This window comes from Rhincodon typus, chromosome 6 (assembly GCF_021869965.1).
Source record: "Rhincodon typus isolate 14 chromosome 6, sRhiTyp1.1, whole genome shotgun sequence".
Taxonomy (NCBI): domain Eukaryota; kingdom Metazoa; phylum Chordata; class Chondrichthyes; order Orectolobiformes; family Rhincodontidae; genus Rhincodon; species Rhincodon typus.
The window spans coordinates 28,760,226-28,786,198 of NC_063337.1; the positions used below are offsets into that span (position 1 = coordinate 28,760,226).

At 39.9% G+C, this 25,973-nt stretch overlaps 1 protein-coding gene across 1 annotated transcript in view; it reads right to left on the reverse strand.

The window, feature by feature from the left end:
• Positions 1-462: 462 nt before the first annotated feature.
• The window catches only part of rfc3 (replication factor C (activator 1) 3), a 31,919-nt gene continuing 6,408 nt past the window's right edge, over positions 463-25,973 (reverse strand). The window contains exons 3-9 of the mRNA XM_020528707.2: positions 23,501-23,568; positions 20,425-20,522; positions 16,118-16,299; positions 13,112-13,248; positions 12,656-12,754; positions 7,671-7,740; positions 463-869 (exon numbers count right to left, since the gene is read on the reverse strand). Coding sequence (XP_020384296.2) covers positions 678-869; positions 7,671-7,740; positions 12,656-12,754; positions 13,112-13,248; positions 16,118-16,299; positions 20,425-20,522; positions 23,501-23,568 — 846 coding nt within the window. The 3' untranslated portion in view covers positions 463-677. The remainder of the gene's footprint in view (positions 870-7,670; positions 7,741-12,655; positions 12,755-13,111; positions 13,249-16,117; positions 16,300-20,424; positions 20,523-23,500; positions 23,569-25,973) is intronic.

Here is a 25,973-nt window from a genome sequence, read left to right on the forward strand (position 1 = left end):
TAGCTCGAGTTGTTGGACTCAATGAAAACTCAGTGGACTCGAAACATTAACTCTGCATTCTTTACACAGATGCTGCCAGACCTGCTGAGTTTTGCCAGCAATTTCTGTTTTTGTTTCAGATCTCCAGCATTTAGTTTTGTTCTATTCACTATTTTTATTAGAATCCTTCTGATTATTTTTCTCTACCAAAGTGCATGACTTCAATTTTCCTACATTAAACTACACCTGCTAGGTTTTTGCCTGCTCACTCAACCCATCTATAATCCCTTGCAGATTCATGTTCTCATCATAACATGCTCTTTTTAGAAAGTGGTCATTTGTATTTTTGCGATTAATGAAAATTATTTTCAAAGCAGTGAACAAGACATGCACATTTCCTCTTCTTTTTCTCCAAAATTTAAAAAAGATTTCAAGCAACTGTTTGTGGTCCTTAATCATAAAAAAATGCACAAAACAGATCACCTCATTTTTATCAGACTTCCGTTTATTGCAGATTTAGGCAGATTTATTTACAGGTTTCAGATTTGATATAATAGGACAAAGGAGGAGGCAGGAATTATTTGGTTCCTAAATTATTGAAGGTTTTAAGCAGAGTTTCTATGACACGAGTTTGATCCTGTTATAATCACAACTTTTCCAAAATGATGTCAGAACATGGTTATAAACAGAAAATGTCATTAGAACATCATAGCTTCCAGACCATCTTCCATGAATTGCTTGTAAATAGCCATAAACTTGGCCACAAATGCTTCCAGGTGATAGATGGCCTTGCTACCAAGCTGTAGACGATGTTCATAAAATGCAGCCATCTGTGCAACCTCCCCCTTAAGCAGACCGTCACAATTGTTTAATAACTCTGACAAGAGACCCTTAAACACAAAAATTAAACAAATGAATTTGAAAATTTAGCTTACTATAAGTATGCTGATAGAATAATTTGTAGTTTGTAGTCAAAATCAGGCATTAAATTATGAAATAAGGTTTGAGTAATGCATATTTCTGACTCAGTTCAATATGAAATATCACAAGCAACCATTGTCATTTCAGTGATTTTTGTTCTTTTCATGCTACAATTATTTGTTTCAATAGCTGAGCATAAATTCTACTTGGACATTTAAACTCAACATTAGTTGATTTTATTGCACATACACAATCCTATAAAAGGCAATTTCCTCAAAAGTTATCACTTCAATACTTGTATTTTGCAGAATATTACAACTTAGTTCAAAGCAAAGGAACAATTCTACAGCAGTTCGATCACTATTGTATATGGAAAATGGTGTGGAAAAGACTACCATTTAAAATGAAATATTTGGATTTAGTTTATTTTTCTACATTAACAGTGTAAAATGTACAAGAACAAGATACTTTGATGTGGAAAATCACAGTTTAAAAAAGGACCTTTGAATATCTTTCAACCAACAAAGACAGATTTCAGAAAGGTTGTGTTAAGATTTTAAAAACTATATAACTGAACTATACTGCAACAAAACTAACAGCATTGAGCACTGTTTTTGGTAAACAACATGTATGAATGGTTGTTTCCATACATAAGGCAGTGTTGCAATCATGGAAAATTTATCAAATATTGGTCAATAAGTTCTTCTTGTTGATGCCACCACCTCAACCCTTTCAATGCACTGTTGGTTTGTCGAACATTAAATATACACTCTACTGTATTTCACAGCATTTCGGCACTACTAGTTTCATAGATTCATAGAATCCCTACAGTGTGGAAACAGGTCCTTTGACCCAACAAATCCACACTGACTCACAGAGCATCCCACCCAGACCCATTACTCTATAACGCACCTAATCTGCACACCCCTGAACACTACGTGCAATTTAACATGGCCAATCCACCTAACCTGTACGTTTTTGGACTGTGGGAGGAAACCGGAGCACCCGGAGGAAACCCACGCATACACGGGGAGAATGTGCAAGCTCCACACAGACAGTTGCCCAAGGGTAGAATCGAACCCAGGCCCTGGCGCTGTGAGGCAGCAGTGCTAACCACTGAGCCACCATGCCACCCTTAGTTAGGCCAGCATTTATCATTATGTCTAATTGCCCTTGTAAAAAGGTGAGCTGAGTCTCTAATGTCAAGGTCATTAACCTTACCCATTGCTTAATAAAATTCTATCTTCTTGTGCTATTCAAGAATTTTCACATTTAATATTTACATTAATCGGAAAATTTATAGAAAGCATCCCCAAAAGCCAAGACAAAAATTGTGATCTTATTTAGTTTTCAATTACAAATTTGAATTTTCTCTACGCTGTGACAAAATCAGTGATAAATTTCCTCAACTGTCTATGCCAGCCCCAGCAGAATTACAAAGTTTGACACACATCAAAATTTCATTCCCACCCTCTTCACTCCATACATGTAGCAAAGCAGAAGCTTGCTTCCAGATATTAAAGCTGTGGTAAGTGGCAAAGATTGGGACCTTAATATTCAAAGGTACATGACAATTAGGATTGACAGGAACCAAGAAAGAAAAGTGAAGAGGTAACTTAGTTAACTTTTGATAGCACTGCTACAATAGAGAGGTATGACTTTTGTTCAGGACAACAGGATATGGAATTGGTTTGGGTATAGATGAGATAGGTTGAAGGTAAGAAGTTACTGGTGGTAGCAGTTTCGAGATCCCGAATAGATCCACACTGTAGGACAGGATATACAGGAAGAACTAATGGATATCTGTGACAAATGTGATTTTAATTTACATCCATATTGGATCAATCAGTTTGAAATATATAGCCTAAGCAGAGTACTTTCAGGACAGTTTCTTAGAGCAATGTGCTCTATAGCCAACGAGACAGCAGATTATTCACAGTCGGGTAAAATGTAATGAGATGGGATTAATAAATTACCTTTGCAACTTTGTAATTTGCTGGAGTAGACTATTGAGGAAATTTATCACTAATTTGATCAGTGAAGTAAATAAGATTTTAAATTTGTAACCGAATACTAAAAGAATTTAAAAAGAAATCACAATTTGTCTTAGTTTGGGTGTGCTTTCTATAATTTTTCCAATGTAAATATTAAAAGTGAAAATTCTTTGTTGGTATCGTAAGGAAAAATTGGACAAGAATCAAGAAGAATGAAACAGGATCCTAAAGGGACCTAACAGCAGATGCTGAAATTTTTTTTTTTTTGCAAGGGTTTGTATATGGGGTCTAATTCCACATGTTTATTGATTGCATTATGGATGGAGAATCCATAAAAAGGTTTTCGCTATCAATGAATACCCCACCAACTTCATCTGCAGATGCTTACTGGATAGACAACATCAAAAGGACACAATACATTGGCCACACTACCATATGTCAAGAATATAATCGGAACCAACAACGAGACTCCCATGACCACTAGAAATCAGTATAGCACACAAACCTACAGCCACACTACGACAAACACTCCCAAAGACCAAACGCCCACAACATGCAGGACCAACTTGGTGTACAAAATACTGTGCAAGGACTACCAAAAACATTACATCGGCCAGACAGGAAGGAAACTAGCCATCAGGATACACGAACCCCAGCTAGCAGTAAAACGACATGACAAACTTTCCTTCATTTCAGTACACTCAGACAACGAAGGCCATCAATTCAGCTGGGACAATGTGACCATCCTAGCTCAAGCCAACCATAGACACGCATGGGAATTCCTAGAGGCCTGGTTCTCCACCCATCATGCAATCAATAAACATATGGAATTAGACCCCATATACAAACCCTTGCAAAGAAGAACCGGAAATGACAAAACACTTCAACAGACTGGATCATATAAATACTAAGCAGAACAGAACTACATTGTTTCATCGGAGGCTGCACTGATGATGTTACCTAACATGGTAACGAAACGTCTGAACTACAACCAGCCAGCTCGGCGTGCAAATCAATAATCTTAAACCCTCCAAGCCTGGCAACATCTCTGTAAATCTTTTCTGAACCTTTTCAAGTTTCACAACATCATTCCTATAGCAAAATGACTAGAATTGCACACAGTATTCCAAAAGTGTCCCAACCAATGTCCTGTACAGCCACAACAGGACCTCCCAACTGCTATACACAATGCATTGTCCAATAAAGGGAAGCATACTAAATGCCTTCTTCACTATCCTATATGCCTGTGATTCCACTTTCAAGGACCTATTAACCTACACTCCAAGGTCTCTTTATTCAGCCACATCCCCCAGAACCGTACCATTAAGTGTATAAGTCCTGTCCTAATTTGATTTCCAAAATGCAGCACCTGACATTTATCTAAATTAAACACCATCTGCCACTCCTTGGTCCACTGGTCCATCTGATCAAGATCTCTTTGTACTCTGACGTAACCTTCACTGTCCACTACATTTCGAATATTGGTGTCATCTGCAAACTATTAAACATACCTATGCTCACATCCAAATCATTTATACAAATGACGAAAAGCAGTGGACCCAACACCGATCCTTGTGGCACACCACTGGTCACAGGCCTCCAGACTGAAAAGCAACCCTCCACCACATCCTCTGTCTTTGACCTTTCAGCCAGTTATGTATCCAAATGGCTAGTTTTCCCTGTATTCCATTTATTCTAACCTTGCCAACCAGTCTACCATGAGGGACCTTGTCGAACACCTCACCGAAGTCCATATAGATCTTTAAGATGGGGATGATGATATTTTTCTGGAGGGTTGTAGGTCTTTAAAACTCTGCCCCAGAGAGCAGTGGAGGTAGGGTTATTGAATATTGTTAAAGCAGAGTTAGACAGACCCTTAACTAAGAAGGGAGTCAATGGTTAGCAGGGGTAGCTGGAGATGTGAAGCTGTAGGCCACAGTCAGATCAGCCATGCCGATCGATTTGTAGATCAGGCACGAGAAGCTGAACAGCTTACTCCTAAAGTCATAGAGCTGTACAGCATGGCAACAGACTCTTTGCATTGTAAATCAACAACTTGCTGTGCATGAAGTAATAGATTAGCATCTAAATTCTATTATTCTATGGAATAACATGAGTATACAAAAGATTTTAATGGGTGACCAAAAGCTAGCTGGGATGACCACAGAAAGATATTGGAAGTGTTGTATAACAGAACCGACTCACACAAGTACATAATAGTTTCTGCAAAGCCATCAAAAAAAAAAGGCAAAGCAATCTCCAGAACCATATTGCCCTGTGTATACACCTTACCTAGAAGGGGAATGTGCCTTTACTCTTAAGAGTCCTCCAGTGACCCAGAATGATAGACCATGGATTGAGTACAGTTCAGTGTTTCAGAGGGCCAAATGAGAAGTGACAAATAACCTGAACTCTACTTATTCAAGTCAAAAATGTTGGAGAGTGCTAAACCATTTTGAAGTAGCCCAGCAACCATTATTGGTGTTTTAAAAAATGCTTGGCAATCAGGTAGAGTTACATCCTTCATATAGGAAAGGTCCTGTTTGAATAAATGTTCAAGAACCAAATCCAGGGCGAGGGAAGAACCTTTCATAAGTCGCACAACTCTGGATCTTGTCCTGAATCCCTTAATGCCATGAAGTAGGACAAGGTACAAATTACTACCAAGCTAGACACTGCTGTTCATAATGACAACATGCACCCTGAAGTCTTAAAACACGCTGGCCCCAGGCCCACACCTTGTCAACCCAGTCAAAATCCTGGTGAATGTCTAAAGTCACCAAAATGCTAAAGCCAAACAGAGTCAAAATTATCAAACTACCAGCGAATATCTGTTAGCCATATGCCTAAAAAGGTAGTGCAGCACCTAATATGACCGTAGATCAAGGCAGAAATGGAGAGCATATTGAGTGCTGACCAAACAGATTTTTAATAAATAAGAAGCACCTATGATTAAGTCATCACAATAACAGCTCTTATTAAAAATGCCTTTCATTGGAATCTCAAAACAAGTAAAATTAGCAAGCTCAGTACAGCACAAGACACAGTCTGGCATATTGGCCTAGTTTGCCAAAACACCAAAATAAGAACTCCCTCTCCCTATGTTACTGACACCATTTTATTGCTACTTTGGGGCAGATGGCTCAGGTGACACGTGGGTAACAAGACTAGTGCTTAAGGAAACAGATGAAATGGGTTATCCAAGGCATCTGTCTTTGTTTCAACTCAATTCAACTTGTACACCAAACACCTAGCCACAATCCAGTTCCAAAAGTTTACCAATGCAAATTAAAACTAGTAGCCTACAGGTTCAGACATTCCCCATGCTAGACACCTGTTAAAGTGATGATATTGCAAACTGGGTCTGACAACTGCAAAATACAGTGCTGAGAACTCTGCACCCATGAAGTGATGTAACACATTCACTGGGCAGCACAGTGGCTCAGTCATTAGCACTGCTGCCTCCTCACAGCACCTGCGGACGCGGGGTTAGATTGTGTACGTGCGCGCGTGTTTCCATGCTTCCTCCGGGTGCTCTGGTTTCCTCCCACTGTCCAAATGGGTGTAGATTAGGTGAACTGACCATGCTAAATTGCCCATTATGTTCAGGAATGCTTAAATTAGGTGGATTAACCATGGGGAATGCAAGGTTACAGGGATAGGGCAACGGGCAAGTCTGGGTGGGATGCTCTTTGCAGTATCAGTGTGGACTCAATGGGCTGAATGTCCTGCTTCCACAGCACTGGTGTTATAGGAACTGAACATCACTCTAAAGCATAATCACCCACCTAGTTTAAACTGATACACCAGCAGAACCCTTAATTAGAGAAAACACATCAAAACTGCAGGAATAAATAATCAAAACCCACAAATATCTCCTCCCTCACGGGATCACTGGCAAGGTCTCCAAGGACTTTGCTCATGCCGCCACTTACTCAACTGGAGAATACCATGTCCCTGCATGGCTCAAATTGGCTCTTGCCAAACTTAAACAATGTGCACCGTAACAGGTACTCTTCAATCAATTCACTGTCCTTGAGCAATACTCCTTCTCTATACATTTTACATCATGGAGGTTAATTGCAACAGAAAAGTTATATGAAGTCCCTACAGTGTGGAAACAGGTCCTTCGGCCCACCAAGTCCACACCGACACTTGGAGCATCCCACCCAGACCCATCCCCCTATAACCCACTTAAGCTACATATCCCTGAACACTACGGCCAATTTAGCATGGCCAATCCATCTAACCTGCACATCTTTGGACTGTGGGAGGAAACCAGAGTACCCGGAGGAAACCCACGCAGACACGGGGAGAATGTGCAAACTCCACACAGACAGTCACCCGAGGGTGGAATTGAACCCGGGTGCCTGGCGCTGTGAGGCAGCAGTGCTAACCACTGAGCCACCGTGCCACCCTGATCAAAACCCACAAATATCTCCTCCCTCATGGCTCTAATTTCCAAAAGCTAATGGGCCTTTTAAATTGTTTCCAGCCAAGCCAAGTCAAGGCCTCTGTTCAGTCAACCAACAATAGTGGGCTTACCAAAAGCATCCAGGCTGCAGTTTTGAGGCAGGCTAAACAATGCCTGTTGTGGATGCGTACTGACTAAACTTGAATGTGGACTTAAAGAATTCCATTTGGCCACTGACAAGGCTATTGCTATGTGACTAAGGTAGTGAACTTGCTCAATCATACCAAGAATTTTATTTGGTCAGACAATATCAAGTACTATGTAACAGAATGATAGGATTAAATCATAAATCTGTAATATACCTTCATTATTATTTCAGGAGGTATGCAGTGGGTCAGGAGCTCGTACAACCGTCCACGGACTTCAAGCAGTCTAAGAGCAGAGACAAATATCTTAAATAATGTTGTATGATGAATTCCATAAAAGTTTTTATTATCATTTGGAGCAAATTAATATCTCAGCACTAATTATGCTTTGAGAGAGTGTAATCTAATTTACGTGCTCTATTTCCTTTATTGCTTCACTACAAAATGCTTCAAAAATGCCATAAAAGTAAGTTTGCATCTGATACAGTACTGCATTTTTATATGGATATTTTATTTGATCAGATTTCACAAAATTTCATTATAAATTGTCCTGTACCTTGAAATGCTATTGTGTTTAAATATTAGTAAACCAGAAAATTGTTGAGTTCTAATAAAAAGCACCTTCACAGTGCAATCTGCAATATCATTAACAAATAGCCAAATAGAAGATGTACATTCCAAGATTTTCTAATATATGTATAATTTACTGCACAAATTACAACTACCACCTCACATAGCTTAAAAGGTGTAGACAAAAATGTGATTCACTGACATAGTTCAAGGAAGAGAGAGGAAAGGAAAAGTAAGTCAGGAAGAAGAAAATCACTGTAGCTGTACCTTCCCACCAACAGAATACCAAGACCCTAAGAATAAAGATTTATCATAGAATTCCTTACAGTGTGAAAACAGGCCTTTTGGCCCAACAAGTCCATACTGACCCTCAGTGCATCCCAACCAGACCCATCCCCCTAATCTACACATCCCTGAACACTACAGCCAATTTAGCATGGCCAATCCACCTAGCCTGCATATCTTTGGACTGTGGGAGAAAACCGGAGCACCAGAGAAAACCCACGCAGACACAGGGAGAACGTGTAAACTCCACACAGACAGTTGCCCAAGGGTGGAATTGAACCCGGGTCCCTGGTGCTGTGAGGCAGCAGGTCTAACCACTGAGCCACCGTGCGGCCCTGAGGGATTGGAGAATGTGGGCAACAACGCTGCTACCTCTCACGGTCACATTTGTCAAGTGACAACAAATCCTTGTAAAGGGAGCTTACAAATATTGGGGCTGCCAAGAAAGGAATAAAGGGAAAATGAAAACAAGGGGGAAAAAATTTAAAAATTGTTGCATTGCGTCTTTCATCACTTAGCTTTGCTCAGAGGCAATTACTTACTTTTGAAAAGGAGTCAGTAGACAAAAAAAGCTTTCAAATTTCAGCATAAAATTGTCATATTAGTAGCTACTGTGTACAGTTTCATCTTCCAGATCTGCAATCATACCTGTTTTCACCTGAGCTTCTACTACCTCTACATCTTAGTCTTGCATTAGTTTCATCCTTTAAGCATTTCTTTAAGATCCTATTTAAAACTCAATTTGTGTCACATCCTTCCAAGTCTCCCAAGTGGCTACCTTAGACAACTGACTTACTTTTTACCACTACACTCGAGTCGGTTCTAGGGAGCAATGGGTTCTGTGACCTCATCCGTCAACAAACAAGTCCTGATATCAGGTGCATGGATTTTGCCATAGACTATGTTATTTGAGCCTACTATCTTATCTCATTGTATGTCAGCAAGCTTCGCAAGGTGAGGAGGGAGAGGTCACATCCAGAGTGAGACACAGCTGAGTGAGGATATAGTTCGGGGAATTTGGAGGCAGAGGCGGAAAGCACCTCTTCCCTTGCTTTTTTGCCTCAGTTTGTAAAATGACAAATGTACATGTCGTCAGGGATAGCACAGTCAGGAACAGACACTTCTTGGTGGTCAGGACCTAGAGTCCCGAAAGCTGTTGCCTGCTCGGTACCAAGGTTCACATATCTAACCTGGGCTTCAAAGGAATATGGAGCGGGAAGGGAAAAATCCATTTGTTATAGTCCACGTAGGTGCCAAAGGTATAGGTGAGGGAATATGAGCAGCTATGGTTTAAATTAGGCACAAGGTCAACAAGATTAAAGAGGTAACTGTGTGGCTCATAGATTGGTGTGGGAGAAATGGGTCTGAATTCATCGGGGATGGGTATCAGTAGCAGGGAAGGAGAGAGCTGTTCCAATGGGATAGCCTCGACCCAAATCATGCTGGGACCAGCGTCTTGGTGAATCCCATAACCGGAGCTGTGAAGAGGGCTTTAAACTATATATTGGGGGTGGGTTTGTTGCATGGAAAATTATGAACAAAGTTAAGGTGGGGGGGGAGCCAGGAAAGGTTAATGTTTCCAATGCAAGTAATAGGAGTGTATGGAAGGGTCAATAATCCAACTTCAGGCACCAGGGACAAATGTGACAGTCAATGCAGGATTGAGACTTCTGTACTTAAATGCACACAGCATACGAAACAAGGTAAATGAACTTTTAGTGCAGATTGAAATTGGCAGGTATGATGTTGTAGGTATCTCAGATGTGGGGATAAGTGGATTGGGGTGGAGAACTAAATATCCAATGATACATGTCCTATTGATAGGACAGGCAGATGAGTAGAGGGGTAGGGTTGCCTTGTTAGTAAGAAATGAAATGAAGTTTATATCACTTCTTGATATCGAGTTGGAAGGCATAGAATCTGTGGGGTTAAAGTTGAGGGACCACAAAAGTATAAAAAGACCCTGATGGGAGTTATGTACAGACCTCGTAGCAATATCAGGATGTGGGTAAGAAAACAAATCAGCAGATAGAAAAGGAATGTTAGAAATGCACTATTACAATAATTATGGGAGACTTCAATATGCAGGTAGACTGGGAAAAATAAAATCAGATTGATGGCAGACTTCGAGAAAAGGAATTCATGGAATTTCTAGATTTTTTTTGGAGCAGCTTGATGAGGGAGCTGAAGATGAAGGATCCCTAGGGGGCGCAGTCACCACAATATGATAGAAGTCAGAAACAGATATTACGATATTACAATTGAGTAAAGCTAACTGCAAAGACATGAGGGAGGAGCTGGCCAGAATTGATTGGAAGGGGAGCCTAGCAGGGAAGGTGGTGGAGCAGCAATGGCAGGAGTTTCTGAAGGTAATTCAGAAGGCACAGCAGAAATTCATTTGAAGGACAAAGAAACATACTAAGAGCAGGATGAGGCAACCATGACTGACAAGGAAGTCAGGGATAATGTGGTGAAGATTAGTTGGAAGCCAGAAGATTGGGAAGCCTTTAAAAATCAGCAGAGGATAACTTAAAAAAACAATAAAGGGTGAGAAGACGAAATACAAGAGAAAGCCACTTAGTAATGTGAAAGAAGATTGCAAGAATTATTTTTAGAGAAGGAAAAGGTAAGAGAAAAGCAAAGAGCAGACATTGGACCACTGGAAAAATGAGGCTAGAGAAGTAGTAATGGAGAACAAAGAAATGGCAGACGAACTGAATAGATATTTTGCATCAGTTTTCACAATGGAAACTATAAGCTGATTAGTCTGACCTTGGTTGTTGGTAAGGTTTTAAGAGTTCATTAAGGATAACTGCAGAGTATTTGGAATTGCATGGTAAAATAGGGCTGAGTCAGCATGGCTTCATTAAGGGGAAATAATGCCTGAACGAGCAAGTTAGACAAAAGGACAGCCAGTGGACATAATCTGTTTGGATTTCCAGAAAGCTTTTGACGAAGTGCTGCGCAGGAGGCTGCTAAATGGCTCATGGTGTTAGGGGCAAGGTACTGTCATGGATAGAGGACTGGCTGACTGGCAGAAGGTGGAGAGTGTGGACAAAAGCGTCTTTTTCAGGATGGCAGCCAGTGACTAGTGGAGACCAAAGCGGGATCACAACTATTTGCATTATACATCAACGATCTGGATGGAGGAATGGAGGTTGCTAAGTTTGCAGATAACACAAAGATAGAAGGAGGAGAAGGCAGTGTTGAGGAAGTGGGGATGCTGCAGAAGGACTTGGACAGGCTAGGCGAGTGGGCAAAGGTGTGGCAGATGGAATACAAATGTATGAAAGTGTTACGCTATGCACTTTGGTAGTAAGAATAGAGGCATAGATTATTTTCTGAATGGGGAAAGGCTTCGGAAGTCAAAAGCACAAAGGACTTGGGAGTCCTAGGGCAGAATTCTCTTAAGAATAACATACAAGTTCAGTTGGTGGGTAGGAAGGCAAATACAATGTTACCATTCATTTCAAAAGGACTTGAATACAAGAACAAAAATGTACTGCTGAGGCTATATAAAGCTCCACTTAGACCGCATTTAATATTGAGATGTTTTGTGCCCTGTATTTAAGGAAGGATTTGTTGGTGATGGAGAGGGTTAGAGGAGGTTTAAAAGAATGATCGCAGGGAAGAAGACCTTGTCCTATGAGAAGTGGTTGAGGACTCTGGGTCTATACTCGGAGCTTGGAAATGAGGGGGAATCTAATTGAAGCTTACAAATCTGGAGATACCCGGATAAAGTGGACATGGAGATGAGGTTTCCACCAGTAGGAGAGGCTAGGACCCAAGATCACAGCCTCACAGAGTGAAGGGACAAACCTTTAGAACTGAGATGAGGAAGAATTTCTTTCGCCACAGGATGTTTAATCCGTGGAACTCATTTCTGCACAGGGCTCTGGAGGCCAAGTCATTGAGTGTATTTAAGTCAGAGAGAAATCTTGTTTGGTAAGAGGATCAAGGGTTATGGGAAAAAGGCCGGAGAATGAGATTGAGAAATATATTAGCCGTGACCAAGACAAACTCGATGGGTTGAATGACCTAATGCTGCTTCTATGTCTTATGGTCTTAGGCAGTGTTCCAAGTGCTGACTTTAGAGCCCCAACTAAAATGAAGTGAAATTCTCCAAGAAGAAAGCACAAATAGCAAAGTGAACCTTAGAGCTAATAGCTGACCATTCAGTCTATCAATTCTATATCTACTTTGAAAAAAGATTTTGTGTCACTAAGTTCCTTCATGGAAAAACCCTAAAAACTATATAAAAATTGAGTAATAGATTGCAGGCCAAAAATTTGAGCAAAAATCCCTCCACCTTTGGTTGCAAATGAAGAAAATTCCAGGAGTTTTACCTTTGTGGTGTTTGCTGGCTGACAATAACGTTAGCAGTTTCTCGGAGGTATATTTCCCAGTCTGTCTCAGGAATATCCTGATCTGCTGAAAACGGATATCTAAAAGAGCATAAAATGCATTTACAAGTAAAACCAAGACAAATCTCAATTTTTCTCCTTTCTTTTCTGCTCTTAGGGTTAAATGCACAGTATTTGAATTGGTTAATTTTGCTCCTTTAAGGTGTTCTAAATTTGTGTGTAATGAAGATGAGTATTCTCAAAATGCATGATATCGCAAAGCATAGCACGCAGTACAGTGGCACAGTTGTTACTATAGTATCATTATGTCATGAGAATGGTATATTGAAATTTGCATCTGTTACAAGAGTCAGCTACATCAATTCAGATGAGGTAGAAACAGTGTTGCCAGTGATATCCAAGAATAAATTAGGTATATCTTAAAAATTAGTTACTTACTGTTGAACTCTGCAGGCTTCGCACATAAGCAGTGCTTTTCTAAGGTTGCGATTGGATTTTTCTGCAATTTTTTTACCCAGCTCTTGAGGAAGTACAAGACCTTCCTTCTTGCAAACTCCACTCAACACTTGACAAATCTGGGAATAGATAAGCTCAAATTACCAGGTTCGCACAATGTTGTAAAATATGGTCTTAAAACGAAGACAGCAAATACTGCAACATTATTTTCCTTATTTGTCTCAGATCCTATTTTGCACTCAGTCACTGGGTGCTAAAATTAAATAGTCAAAATGATGGGAATCTACAAAGGATAATGCCAATTGGTACCATTTTATTTTTTTAAACAATATCAGTGGCGTCGTATATGTCGAGCCAGTCGTTTTACCGTTAACCGAAGATGCTTTATCATCCAAGGATAGCACTGCAAATGAACAAATCAAATTCCATCTGATTATGTAACAGATATTTTGATGTTTTAAAATTCCATACTGCCCATTGAGAGAGTGCATGATATATACATTTTTTGTTTGTTAGATTCATTATGTGAAATGTTACTTTGAAAACCTTAAGTTTTTAACTTTGTAGTATCTTCCAAGTTCTCAGGACAAGAATATATACTCTGACTGATTGATGAGCGGGAAGTTCTTTGCCTCTGTGCCTCAGTAAACATTCTTAATTTATAACACCTGCATCAAATCGCAAGAGTTTAGTCCCCATGGTCTACGGGTTCCCAAGTTGCAGTCACAACCCCAAATGCACAGATCACATCTGAGCTCAGAAACCTCCCCCTCCTCTGAGCACCGACAGCGAGAGGAGCTGCAGTCAGTGATTGTGTGTGGGGCAGGATGGTCGATTGGGAAGAGCTGCTGAGAATAGATGCAGGAAGGATACTGAGTAACGAGACTTCAATGTATGTGGGGACAGAGTTTGGGAAAGGGGGAATGTGTGCGCATTTATGGGGGGGTGCTGGGGGAAGATGAGCTGATTACAATGTGTGGGAGTTGGAAATGTGGCTCAAGATGGGGAGTTAATTGTAAAAGTGATAATTTATATTTTCCAAAGTGACCCTACTTTGAGGAACACTGCAATAGTCTTCCTGATGAAATGTTTAAAGAGACAACTCATTTGACTTTTCCGATGGATACAAAATGCACCATAACTGGATTTAAAGAATGTCATGACAACAGTTCATAATCTGAAGTACTCCGCACATTTTTAAACTTTTAATTTCAGAATGAGTGTTTTTAAAAAAACAAATAAGAGTATTACAGACAACAAAAAAAAAGGTCTGCAGATGTAAATTCTGTGTTGTCTGGCAAATTCCTACATGGGATCCATGGATTGCTGCACTTGCAGATATAGCCGGAAACAGCGTGAGAGACAGCAAGTGAGATAAAGATGCTGACTACCTTCCTCTCCCAGCAGAGAGTCATCTTTTGCAGGCACATTTTGTATTTTTCCCTTCCAAGAACAGGGTTAAAAACCAACTGGTCTGACTGGAAGAAGGTGTGCTAACAAACTGAGGTTTGCATAATATTTCGCTTAGGTTCAAGTAGTAACGTGCTATGAACGTCACAGTCGAAGAACCACCCTCTGGTCACCTCTGTTTCAGGTAAAAGGACTCTTTTATCAAAAGGCAACAGGATAAAGGACTCTCTCGCTTTGAGGGCTGCCAACTAACCACCAAAAGAGAAATGCAATTAATGGATTTCAACCAACCCACAAAAGCCAAGGATCACGGCATTGTTTGTTCAACTACCAACTTTCCACTGTTTAGTCTTCGTGATTCAAAGACACTGATCATAACTCGTTTAACTTTCATCTTTATTTGGATTCACATCTCATTACTAAATTTGTTATTCGTGTGTGTTGTTTTATTTCTGTTACATTTAGTATTGAATAAACTCCTGTTAACTCAGGAAGTCTGGTTAAATTGGTACCTCAAAAGTATCATTTGCTCTGGGAGAAAGGCATCCACAAAAAGGAGCATCTTTTTTACCTCAACCTTGTTCTGACCAACCAAGGGGATGGGTGAATAAAGGAAAAGAGCCAGTTCAGCCTGCCACTTGGAGGCTTAATGATTTGGGATATCTGTTTGGAACACATATCTTGGGAAACCTTGCCAGGGCCTGACTGCAAGACAGATGGCCCAATTTTTTGGGATGCATTACGGCCACACATTAGGTTGTACGTTAGACCAGGTAAGTATTGCTGATTTGTTTCCACTAAAACAAAAAGAACATTAGTGAACCAGCTGGGCTTTTACGGCAAGCGAAAGTTTCATGGTCAGTATTATTAAGACTAGTTTTATATTCCCAGAATTATCATTAGAGTTTAAATTCCACCAGCTGCTGCGATGGGAATGGAAACATTGTTCTTGGAGCATTAGCTCGGGCCTCTGAGTTATTGGTTCTGTATAATACTACCAATAAAACATTCTTGTTCGCACTGCTGATGATGTATTTCAAAATCATTTGAAGCAGACATTTAAAATCTTTTTAAAAGAGAGATTTTTAAAAAAGTAACAAGCTGAGAGAGAGAGAGAAAACAAAAGTACATTTATATATTGCTAAATTTTAGTTTCTGTTGATTTCAAGGGATATTAAACAAAGCCAAATCGATCCTTACTGACTGGTTGCAAAAATGAAGATGCAGTTTCACATTTCTTTGTGGAATAGATTTCTAAAGATCAGACAAAAATTACAAGTGTTTTCATATTATGATTAACCACCACACTCATTCCTGTACAATAAATAAACCTTATTTGTCTCTTAAAATCCCCATTTCTTCTCATCTATTCAAATGAGACCAAGTGTTCAGTCAGGTGACAGGGGCCACAGAACTCAATACAGAAAGCTCAGACTGAGCAATGACACTAATAATCTATAAAAGTTGAAATTATCATAAGCAGCAAATAAGCAGGGAAATATTTTTATTTTAATAGACAACTTACATTGTCAAGTAAAACCCTAAAATCAAGAACTGCACCAAGTCAAATACACTTACTTCCTCAATGCTGGGCGCAGAGACTCGCACTGCAAGACATCGACTACGAATAGGTGCAATGACTTTCGATGTTGAGTTACTACAAAGAATTAATCTGCAAGTAGACATGTACTTTTCCATTGTCCTCCTCAATGCATGCTGGGCATCCTTTGTTAATCTGTCAACTTCTGTCAGCAATACAACTGAAAGAATAATTTAAAGTAGAATGTTTCATTGATTGCTTAGCTTTTTTCCTACATTGTACATGTAAAGCAGAAAAATCTATAATTACAATTCATTTAAAATATTGTGCTGTTTTGTTAGAACAAAGTTAGAGACTATGACAATCCTAGTCAAAACACAGAGTCCTTTGGATTGAATATAAATGAGGTAAAGACCAAAGCTATGGCTCTAAATAGCAATGGAAAAGTTAAGATTGGAAGTACCAAGGTAGAAGCAGTGGACAATTTCAAGTATAATGGCTTGATGATATACAAATTAACACCCAAGAATGAAATCCAAGCTAGATTAGTTACATCTCTTATTGTAACTAGTCACTTTGTCTGAGCACACAGTCATTAGTGCAGGCTGATGCACTCTATGGATGCGAAAATTGGACTCTCTGAAGAAAGGATAAAGGAGAGCAGCTTTTGAAATGTGGGTATGTTAGCAGATGCTTAGAATCAGTTGGGTGTACAGAAAGCTTAGATCAAGAGAAGTTGTTCAGAAATTGAAAAGGATTTCCAACTAGAGTTAGACAGAGGAGACAGTCAAATACAAGCACTAGAAACAAAAACCCAACCGCCTTGTCCTGACAACAAATGTAGAAATGGAGGGTAAAAACAGAAGACAAAACACTAGATTCGTAGATAAATGTTGAGATGTGGACTGTAGGAGGCTTGAAGATAGTCAAAGAAGAAAACGTTAAGGCCCCTATTAAGGCTACAGTGAAAGCAAAATGTTTTGTCATACCATGGCTAAACAACTTGAGAGTTTAAAATTGTTGGCTGACACTGATGATTCAAACTATAAGCCAAACATACTTAGCACTAAGAACACAAGAAATAACAGCAGGAGTAGGCCAGCTAGCCTGTTGAGCCTGCTCCGCCATTCATGGCTGATCTTATCGTGGACTCAGATCCACATACCAAAACCCTTTACTATTCAAAAATCTATCTTTGGCTTAAAAAACATTCAATGAGGTAGCCTCAACAGGCAGGGAATTCCACAGATTCCCAATGCTTTGGGAGAAGAAGTTTCCCCTCAACTCAGGCCAGAATCTGCTCCCCCTTATTTTGAGGCTATGTCCCCTCGTTTTAGTTTCACCCATCAGTGGATACAACTCCCTGCTTCTATCTTATCTATTCCCTTCATAATTTTCTGTTTCTAGAAGACTCCCCCCCCCTCATTCTTCTAAATTCCAGTTAGTATAGTCCCAGTTTACTAAATCTCTCCTCATAAGCCAACTGTCTCAACTCCGGAATCAACCTAGTGAACCTCCTCTGCACCCCTTCCAATGCCAATACATCCTTTCTCAAGTAAGAAGACCAAAACTGTACACAGTACTTATGGGGTGGCCTCACCAGCACCCTACAGAGCAACAGCATAACCTCCCTGTTTTTCAACTCCATCCTTCTAGCAATGAAGGACAATATTCTTTTGCATTCTTAATTGTCTGATGCACCTACAAACGAACTTTATGTGACTCATGCACAAGGACACCCAGGTCTCTCTGAACAGCAGCATGCTACAATTTTTCACCACTTAAGTAATAGTCCACTTTGCTGTTTTTCCTACCAAAATGGATAAGTTCACATTTACCAACATTTTATTCCATTTGCCAGATCCTTGCCCACTCACTTAACCTATTTATATCCCTCAGCAGACTTTCAGTGTCCTCTGCACACTGCTCTACCACTTATCTTAGTATCATCTTCGAAATTTGGCATACTATACTTGGTCCCCCAACTCCAAATCATCTGTGTAACTTGTAAACAACTGTGGTCCCAACACTGGTCTCTGAGGCTCACCACTAGCCACTGATCGCCAGCGAGAAAAACACCCATTTATCCCATTTTTTGCTTCCTAAAGAGACAATATACACATTAGTTAGCAAGCTCTTTTGCCTGTGCAAACTGTTGGAAAACATTTTGCTGTAAATCTGGAGAGGTTAGGTTAGCCATGATATTCTCCTGGCCCTGACAGAATGCATCCCAGGATACTAAATGAGATGGCGGGAGTAATAGCAAATGCACTTGTGATAATTTTCCAAAATTCACTGGACCCTGGAGCAGTTCCAGCAGATTGGCCGTTTTCCAATGTGACGCCGCTGTTCAAAAAAATTAGATATACAAAAGATGGGGAATTATTGGCCTGTTAGCTTTGCTTCTTAAGTGAGGGAAATGCTTGAATCTATCGCCAAGGAAGAAACAGCAAGACATCTAGATAGAAATTGCCCCATTGGGTGGACGCAGCATGGGTTCATAAAAGGCAGGTCACGCTTGACTAATTTGCTGGAATTCTATGAAGAAATTACGAGCACAGTGGACAATGGGGACCCAGTAGATGTGATATATCTGGATTTCCAAAAGGCATTTGACAAGGCACTGCACAAAAGGCTGCTGCATAAGATAAAGGTGCACGGTGTTATAGGGAATGTATTGGCATGGATCAAGGATTGGTTAACTAACAGGAAGCAAAGAGTGGGAATAAATGAGTGCTTTTCTGGTTGTCAAACAGTGATTAGTGGTGTGCCTCAGGTATCAGTTTTGGGACTGCAATTGTTTATAATTTACGTAGATGATATGGAGTTGGGGACCACGTGTAGTGTGTCAAAGTCTGCAGATGACACTAAGATGAGTGGAATAGTAGAGTGTGCAGAGGACTCTGAAAGTTTGCAGAGTGATATAGATAGGTTAAGTGAGTGGGCGAAGATCTGGCAGATGGAATTCAGTGTTGATAAATGTGAAGTCATCCATTTTGGTAGGAATAACAGTAAAAGGGTCTATTATTGAACAGTCAAAAAAAAAAATTGCAGGATGATGCTGTGCAGGGGGACCTGTGTCCTTGCGCATGAATCACAGAAGGTTGGTTTGCAGGTACAACAGGTAATTAAGAAGGCAAATGGAATTTTGTCCTTCATGGCTAGAGGGATTGAGTTTAGAAGCAGGGATGTTGTGTTGCAGCTGTATAGGGTGATGGTGAGGCCACACCTGGAGTACTGCGTGTAATTTTGGTCTCTTTACTTGAGAATGGACATGCTGGCACTGGAGGGGGTAACAAGGAGATTCATTAGGTTGATTCCAGAGTTAAGGCGGTTGGCTTATGAGGAGAGGCTGAATAGACTGAGGTTATATTCAGTGGAATTTAGAAGACTGGGGGGGTGGGCATCTTATAGAAACACATAAAATTATGAAGGGAATACAAAAGATAGAAGCATCGAGGTTGTTTCCAATGGTGGGTGAAACAAGGACAAGAGGTCAGAGCCGCAAAATTAGGGGGACCAGATTTAGAACTGAATTGAGGAGGAACTTCTTCACCCAAAGGGTTGTGAATCTGTGGAATTCCATGCTCGATGGGCTGAGTTGTCAGGAACTTAAGATAGCAGTGGTACACGAGTGTAAAGAGTTAAAGATCAATCAAGACATATCTGTATCAATCCTTGTTCTGCACTCTGCTGACAATAAAGATGTTTCTCTAGAATATGTGGGTATTTTGCTAGGTGAGACTTCAGGTTAAAGTGGTGACCAGAAGCCAGGCTCCCAGTTAGATTCAATCTCCAAAAAAGGGTCACTAAACAGCACCACATGATTTAAAAAGGGAACTGATTAACCTGGACTGGCAATACATCGCAGTGTTCTCACTGAGTGCTTGACTAAAGGTGATACACCATCAAGACAGTCATGAGCAGAGTTGAAGAGGTTTTGCAGAAGTGTATCATTTTGCTCAAGTCAATACCCATTGGACTTGGACTGCAGGAAAAAATTGCTGTTTGCTGAGAATTGGTCGCTACCACTGTAAAAGGGAAGGAGCTAGAATTATACCCAAAGAAGGTCAGAGGCTGAAACTGGTGCTAAATGTGCTGAATAGACTACTTTATGAAATCTTTGAATTTACTATTTAATGGGCGATTTATACTGAATCATTGATTTATCTATTAATTCATGCTTAGCAACTATACTGAAATTTAGACCTTTTGCCCCAATAAGGTTGTTTGGTTGATTTGGTTCCTTTGCATTATGATCCCCTTAGAGCAGCAAACCAATATACACAAAACTTTAAATTAGTGAAACCCTTAAATGATTGATCTAAATTCTAGAGCCTCTTACCTTTGAAGTCTCTTTGTGTACTTGTCTCAAGCTGTTGAGACTGTGCTATTGTTTTAATCAGTTCTTGAATAACTACACGGTCACTGGTCCCAGCATCGCTGTAACAGAAAAATAATTTGGGATCCTGATCTGTTTTAAGCTAGAAGTAAGACAGTTGAAGGATGCACAAGAAGAAACAAACTTGGTGATGTCCAATATTCAAACCAAATTTTATGCTTACAAGCTCTGGCTAATGTCATTGCTAAGCTATTTAATCAGGGAAAAATGACACGTAACCAAGATAAGCCTGCCCATAAATAGTATCAGAAATTCCAGCTGATACTTCCTCTCCCCAAGTTCAGAAATTTTGATGCAAATTATAGCCCTAGCACCAGCACAGTAATCTGGATTTGAATCTGGCTCCACTACATATTATTCCTTTCTCTAAAAGATATACTCAGTTTTACTTTCTAGAGAAGCAGACTGAAACATCCCAAGATTCCTTTGAGTGCCATGGGCATAGTTGGTTGAAAAACTCCAATTGAAAATGGATGCTAGAGCAGTACCAGGTCATATGTATCAGATATATCAAACAGAAGTGTGTGATAACATCTCTAATCAGGTTGTTAAGAAAGTGTCTAGAAATGGTAGTCGTTATGTGCGTCTCTGTGCAGAAAAAAAGCAAAGCAATTTGGAATGAGAGTTCAAATTCTCACTTTTCTGGGATCTATATTTAAATTCAAACTGGATACCAGAAATAGCCCTTTTGGTAGCTTTAGGGATGTCATGCAAAACTAAGTCAGTTAGTCTTGAAAATTACTGAAGAGGGAGACACGTTTCAGAACCTTTTCATCTTGCGATCATAAGGACAAATCCAAGAATGGCTAATTTTAAGCGCCATTTCAAGGCACTACACTGAAAAAGCAACAGAAAAGTATAGGTTTCTCATTCTTCTGCGTAATTTAAAAAAAAACACGCAAGCCTTGAACATTTTCCTTTCTTGTCATTGTGAACAGGCAATATATGTGAATGTAAATGGTCCATGTTGAGACTTCAACTGATCTTAATGTAGCTACCTGATCCTGATTGCAGTAACAGCAAGTGCTGCCCAATCATGGAATCACATCCAAGTGTGGATATTTGTTTGGGTTTTGCAAGTCAAATGACTAGATCAAACATGTTCCTCAAGTTAGCCTGTACAGTCAGTTTTATGAACATGTTCAGCTAGTCTATACTTCTAAAGTTCAAAACAAAATTTGTATTGTTATATGCCATTCTGAGAGAGTGCTAAACAATCCGGAATGCACTAAACAGCTACACAAACAATTTAAGATCATCAGTTGAGTTCATAAAATGATTCATTTACATTTGCTGGAAACAACAGAATTAAATGCTCTCAACAAAAAAGTTATCAAACAAAAAGGAATATGTTCAAGACATGCACCTTTGCTGAATTGCGTGAAGCACAGGGTGAGCCTATTCTTCCTTGTTGCTCTCTCTGGTCATACTCTGGTCAATGAGAGCCAACATGACAAGTAATTGATGTAAGCCTTTTCTTCTTTGGTATGAATCATTGTAATTGTTTAAAATTTAGCACCCTTGCTTTGATTCTGGTGTGCAAGAGCTTTGGCAACATCTTGTTTTTCACCAATATTCATGCTTGGTACTACCAAGTAACAATCAGACAGTTATCACTTTTTAATTGGTTGGAGCAGCAGTTAGAGGCAATGAGGAGTTTACAAGAGCAAGGGGTGTAATGGATGACAGTTTCAGGAAGGTGAAGACACCGCAGATGGAGTCAGGTAGATGTTTAACTGCTAGAAATGGGAGGAGAGGTAGCCAGGTAGTATAGGAGTCTCCTGTAGCTACTACCATCTCAAACTGGTATGCCATTTTGGATACTGTGGTGGTGGTGATGGGGGTTCTACTGTAATGAGAAGTATATCAGGTTCTAAGCGATCAATTATAATAGGGGACTCTCTCAGCTGGGGGACAGACAGATGTTTCTGCAGCCATCAGTGAGACATTAGGATGGTGTGTTGCCTCCCTGGTGCTAGAGTCAAGGATGTCTCGGACAGGATGCAGAATATTCTGAAAGGGGAGAGTGACCAACAGAAGGTCGTTGCACACGTCAGCACCAACGACATAGGTAGGGAAAGGGATGAAGTTCAGCAGAGTGAATATAGGAAACTTGGCAGGAGGTTAAAATGTAGGTCTTCGAGGGTTGTAGTCCAGATATTACTATCAGTGCCATGTGCTAGTGAGAGTACGATTAGGAGGATAGAGCAGATGAACGCGCAGCTGAGGAGCTGGTGCAGGGGGCAGGGATTCACATTTTTGGACCACTGGGATCTCTTCAAGGGTAGAAATGACCTATGTAAGAGGATGGATTTCACCTGATTTGGAAGGGGATCAATATCCTTGCAGGAAGATTTGCTAGTGAGAAGAGAGAAATGGTTAAGGCAGATACAGTAGATAAGGACAGCAAGTCAAATTGTCAAGGAGACAAGAGCTTGGCAGGAAATAAGGTAGGACTGATAATTAAACTGCATTTATTTCAAATCAAGAAGCTTGACAGGTAAGGCAGATGAACCCAAGGCATTTTGGGAACACAGGATTGGGATATCACAGCTATTACTGAAAAGTAGCTCAAGGATGGATAGGACTGGCAGCTTAATGTTCTGGGGTATAGATGCTATAGGAAGGATAGAAAGGGAGGCTAGAAAGGAGGGAGAGTGGCATTTTTGGTTAGCGAAGCTTCTATGCCATGACATAGTAAAACACTCCAGAGTCATCAGTTACACACAAGACAAGATAAGACACTGAGAAACAGGTGCATACAATTCATGTGATGGAAGCACTGAAAGTATTAGTGAAATACAAATGCTGGGAATAGACCTTCACCCCGTTTCAATCCTTGGAAATTGATGTACCTCAGGAATAATGGAAAATTGGCACCATGTGGCCAGAGTGCATAGCAAACATGAATTTCAAATGTCAACAAGAAAAATATTTTCAATTTGCTAGAGAGACCCCACTATTTTTAGATTAAGACTCTTACAATTGCAGATTATTGAATAAAATTTTCATTATTTACCTTGCATTAACTTCAAGATGATAGTTGCTTGCTATTGTGCTTATTTCCAGTTTCTTTTTGGATGGTGTCTGCAAGGATGCACAATAAAGTAGTCAGAATTTATAATATGAATACTTCGTGCCAGTTTGATTTGTTAGAATTTCACAATTAGTTTATTAAATTATGATCTTACTGGCCAGGCCAGCACTTATTGACAATCCTGAATTTGGAAAAACTCAGTGAGCCACCTTCTGGAATCTTTGCAGTACGTGAAAGAATACACTTTGATGAGATTGGCAAGAAGAAAGTGAAGGAGTGTCCTTGATTTAAAAAAAAATGATGAAACTAAAGACAGAGAAAGGATTCCAGTTCAGAAAATTCAGAGGTGGAATTAGTTTGGGCAAAAACAGCAAGGAGCAGAGAATATTGATGGGAATTGTTTACAGGCCATCTGCACTAGTTAGGAGCCAGAATTGTTGGCTGGAGTATAAATCAGGAAATTAGATGTACATGTAATAGTCAAATATAGTGATCATTGAGGGGCTCTAATCTTCATATAGGCTGGACAAACCAAACATGCAGTGGCAGTGAGAAGTACATGGAATGTACTCAAGTTAGTTTTGTGACAGTATGTTGAGGAACCAAGGAGAAAACAGGTATTTCTGATCCCAACCTAGCAGTAAAAGGGCCCTGTAGGACAGCTGTTCCCAAACAATGCCTCATGACTCCAACTCCACTGTGCTCACATTAATGCAAACACCAAGGCAACATCTGGTTCTATGTCTCTCAGCACTGCTCTCCACGCCATGGCTTTCTCCTTCTGGCTGCTTCAGAGTCTTCTGTCACCAGGAAGTATAGAGACAGATATATTAAAACCTCGGTGACCAATTACTGTCGCATGTTATATTCCATGCCTTTTCAGTAGCTCTCCACTTTCTTCAGAGCCCAGCCCTGACGATAAACTCAGCAGTGATGCCTTCACAGTTGAACTCTGACCTGTCTGAGCCCAACACTATCATTCTGGCACTGTAGAAAAGTCTGGCGTCCAAATTTTTGCCATCTCAAGATCCTCAATGGCCATGTGCTGGAGTGATTCATATGAAATAATAGATCATGAAGTAGACAAAATAAATAATGTTTGTACAAAATACTAACCAAAGTCAAGTAGGTCTATAATGTACAATTTAGTTACATATTGAATAGTTACAATGTTGCTTTATTGCTATTGTGTTTTTGTTGTCATCTGGGATTGTGCTAACATTAAAATGGGATTATGTTGGACATAATTTGGCAAGCACTGCTTTAGGCAACTGATACGATTGAAAGTAATTTAATTAAGGCTAAAACTGCAGGCCTTAAATCTCAAAGCAATATTACATGGATATGGGTGGGAGAGATGGCTAAGACAGACTGGGGAATATTAAAAATGTGATAGACCACTAATCGCTAATATTTAAAGAATTTATACATAATTTGAAATAAATTCTTTTAAGGAACAAATCTCAGAAAAAGTAGTCCAACTATTGCTTCTAAAAGTAGTAACAATACTACTATTAGATCAAAGGAATAACTTTGCCAGCAAGATAATGAGTGTAAAAGAAAAGATTTTAAAAAGTAGTTTGTAAATGTTTCCATAGATACTTAAACAACGGATTAATGGCACTGGGACCACGATAGGCAGAAACATAAAGTGGGAATTGTTGTTGGATGTCCAATTTAAAGATGAAGTCTACTCAGGAATGCAAGCTTCTTCTACGAGTCTTCATAGGAAGATAGGAGTAGACCAGTCAGTCCTTCAAAACAGCACTGTATTTACAGATCATGGCTGATGATAAACGAAACACTTTTCTCCACACCATCCTAACATCCATTCGTCATTACCACCCAGAAATCTCATCAGCCTTGAAAATACACATTAATCAGTTTCAACAACCAAGGCAGTGGATTTCAAAGATTCACTGAGTGAAGAAATTCTTCCTCCTCCCAATCATAAATGGCTTTCCATTATTAAAAACCCCAATAGCCACAGAATTCCTTATCTACCCTATCTAACCCTCTAAAAGAATTCTGCAAGTTTCAATAGATTACCTCTTATTTTTGATAGATTGAGAAACTGAGCCTGTAGTTTAAATGACAGGCCTCCCATCTCAGGAATGAGGCAATGAGCAAGTTTTCCTTTGCAAACATTGCTTGATAGCACAGTTGACAGCCCTTCCATCACTTTGCTGAAGAGTAGTTTGACAGTGCAGTAATTGGCTGGGATTTGTCCTGCCTTTTGTGCACAGGTTACTCCTGGGTGAGTAGTTGCCAGCATTGCAAGTGTACAGCAACAAACTGACTAAGGACATGACTAGTTATTTTTAGTGCTATAACTGTAAGCATAGTCTTTGCAGTACCCAGTGTCTTCAGCAGGAGGGGGCAGAAATAGATCATTCACTCAGAACATTTCCATTCCATATTTATCCAGCTTGATCCTGAGGCTTGATGACAGAAT